The sequence below is a fragment of the Solanum pennellii genome, chromosome 3 (assembly GCF_001406875.1).
Source record: "Solanum pennellii chromosome 3, SPENNV200".
In the NCBI taxonomy this organism is placed as follows: Eukaryota; Viridiplantae; Streptophyta; class Magnoliopsida; order Solanales; family Solanaceae; genus Solanum; species Solanum pennellii.
The window spans coordinates 772,336-775,588 of NC_028639.1; the positions used below are offsets into that span (position 1 = coordinate 772,336).

Below are 3,253 nucleotides of genomic sequence, written 5' to 3' on the forward strand. Positions count from 1 at the left end.
ATTGACGAATAAAGAGAGTAATAGGCGATCCACATTACACCCTTCAAAATAAATTTCTTCTTCTTTGAATCGTGTGTGAATATCAAATATTAATGCTATTATAATAGACGATTTATATCACACCTATTAAAATACTATCCCCCTTCTTTGAATTGTGTGTGAAATCGAGATAAACTTTAATATTTGTATAGTACTAAATTGTCTATATCACACCTCTTGAAGTACTATCTTTTCTTCTTCGAATCGTGTTTGAAAGCGAGATGTTATGTGCATTGAGCTATCGTTTTTGAGTTGAGCTGTTACATGCATGTAAAATTTGGTTTTCCTGTAGTTTCATCAAACTCCAAGGGCATATATATATATACACACCACCAAGACAGTGACCCTTTGGTGTCTCCTTTTCACTATCTTCAATACACCTCTGTAATTGCAAACCATTTTCCATCTTTCTTCAACAATGGCTTCTTCTTCTCCAGATCCATTTTTTCTTCTCATATTTTTCACTCTTTTCCTCACCATTTCCACTTCAAACTCACTTTCTTCCTCTTCCCCATCACCCCTTTCTTCTCCATCTCCAAAACCATCTCCTATTTCATCTTCATCTACTCTTGACCCAAAACAACTCAAAGCTCTACAATCACTCAACATCCCAACAGGCAAAACCCCATGTTCCCCATCTCACAAGACTACCACTATTTGTGATTCTTCAACCCCATTTAGTCACATTGTGTCATTAAACTTCATTAACTGTTCAGATGATGTTGCATTATCACTTACTGCTTTGAAATCATTGTCTACAGTGAAGGATTTGGGGTTTTACAATTGCCCAATTTCACCTATTAGGTTACCTTCTCAGCTTGCTTTGAATCTGAAATCTTTTACTTGTGTTAGTAGTTTGAAGAAATTAACTGGGGTTTGGCTTAGCAAATTGGTTAATGTTACTGATTTAACTGTTTCTCATGTTTCCATTGTTGCTAGTGGTCCATCTATAATCATGAATAGTATAAAGAATTTGCACAGTGTTACGATTTCGAATGCTAATCTTACGGGCTATTTGCCTAAACATTGGCATTCGAATCTTAGTTATGTCGATTTGTCTGGGAATAAACTGAAAGGGAGAATACCCACTTCGTTAACTGAGCTGGAGAATCTTGTTTACCTCAATTTGTCTTCGAATTCACTTAATGGAACAATCCCTGCTTCGTTTGGTGATTTGTCTTCTTTGCAAAATGTGTCTTTGGCTTCGAATTCGTTGTCTGGATCTGTTCCGGATTCGTTTGCTGCTATTCCGGGATTAGTTCATCTTGATTTGGGGTCTAATCAGCTAAATGGGACTATCCCTAAGTTCATTTCTGATATGAAAGGATTGAAGTATTTGAATCTTGAGAGGAATAACTTTCATGGTGTTTTGCCTTTTAATGCTTCGTTTATAAAGAAATTGGCTGTGTTAAAGTTGGGAGAAAATTCGAATCTTTGTTATAATCACTCGACATTGTCTTCTAAAGTTAAGCTTGGGATTGCTCCTTGTGATAAACATGGGTTGCCTATGTCACCTCCAGCATCAAAGGATATAAATTCAGACGATACCGATGATTCTGATGATTATGCTGATGATGAGAGTCAGCACCAGGAACATAGCCATGGACCAAGTAAGGTTGTTCTTGGTATTTCCATTGCACTTTCCTCGATTGTATTCTTAATTATTTTCTTGATTTTGTTGGCTAAATGTTGTAAATGAGTATAAAAATGAAATCTTGGTTCGTTTAGTTTAGGAAATTTCTTAATTGGATTATGAAATTCGTTAAGTTAATTATACGTTTGTATCTTATTAGAAGTAGAAGAGATGACTACTTTATTTGGTGTGATTCTTTTGAACAAGTTAAATTGCTGGAGGAAGTGTATGATGGGAGACATTGCCTATAAATGAAAAATTTTCTTTTATGTATGTATTTTGGATTGACGGATTGAGGTACATCGTTTTGATTTCCTGATATATTGTGACATTTTGTTGTTTGGATTCAGCATTTGCTACATTCATTTGTTGATTGACAATATGAAAGATTCCTTTATTTTTCATGTGTTGGTTACGAGTCATGACGATGGATGAGATAATCTATATGTCGTGTGGATCCTTCATTTGTCTTGATGTACCCCGTGTCTGATGGGAATGTGGTAAGAGTTTAGAGTACTTTGCTGGAAAAGGTTGACATACCCATACCGGGTACTTACAAAGAAACTGTACAGAACACATACCCGTAAAAGAGTTCAAGCAACATAATGACAATATGAAGTATCTACTGAATTAGCTCAGTAGTCTATCGTCTCAGTTTTAGCTGCAAAGATCACAGTTTTTGTTGTTACTTGCATGAATTTCTTTGTGCTCTTCCGGACTTTCCAGTGTTTTTATGGGATCTAGCATAATGCTGTGAAAACAATATTCCATTGTAGACCAAAAAGTTCATTATCTGGCACTTCATTTCATTTGACAGAAGAAGCTCAATTAGTCCCCTCTTTAGCTGTGTTGCTCGGATTCTTCATAAATATGTTCAGGTATGTGTTGGATCCTCCAAAGCTATGCATTTTCGGAGGATCTGACACGGGTGGAGCAACACTTTTGGAGGGTCCGAGTAACAAAGCTCCTTAGCCCCCACTATGATACCTGATCACCACAAAGGATTACTAGGGGGTGCTTCCACTATGGTCTTTCACTTTCATTTTTAAATGCTTATTGTGATAATAGATCAGAGAGTTTACATAGTCAATCCTAACTTGCTTGGGACAGAGGCACGAGTTATTTTTTTTAATGTCGTTTTAGTTATAACGTCTATTCTTCTGGCCGACTAGTGTATTTATTCATTGTTGTGAATCGTTGAGATCTTGTTGGATATGTGATTAACAAGCTATAGAGCAAACTCCATTATTTCTAGTACTTCGATTATTGTATTATTTTATCGTATTTTGTCGTGGCTTCTCGTTATTTCTTTTCCCGAACTACTTTGATAAGTTTTTCCTTTGAGTCGTGGGTCTATCAGAAATAACCTTAACCTCTCTGCCTCTGAAACTGCTATGATATACACTAGGTGTGCTGTATGCCCCACACACCACCATTTCTCCTATGAAGTACAAATTTCTTTCAAAGTTATTAGTTGTTTTACCTGTTTTTAGCTCATCAAGACTTAAAAAATAAGATAGGTACCTACCCAACCATGTTCTTCCAGCTGTTACGTTGAATTTTGTCATGTGAGGTTTGGTA

The 3,253-nt window shown here is 36.2% G+C and overlaps 1 protein-coding gene across 1 annotated transcript; it reads left to right on the forward strand.

The window, feature by feature from the left end:
* Positions 1–388: 388 nt before the first annotated feature.
* Positions 389–1,960, forward strand: LOC107014305 (receptor-like protein 51). Its single transcript, XM_015214158.2, has one exon. It carries the CDS (start codon positions 458–460, stop codon positions 1,736–1,738), a length of 1,281 nt encoding a protein of 426 aa, XP_015069644.1. The 5' UTR covers positions 389–457; the 3' UTR covers positions 1,739–1,960.
* Positions 1,961–3,253: the final 1,293 nt, after the last annotated feature.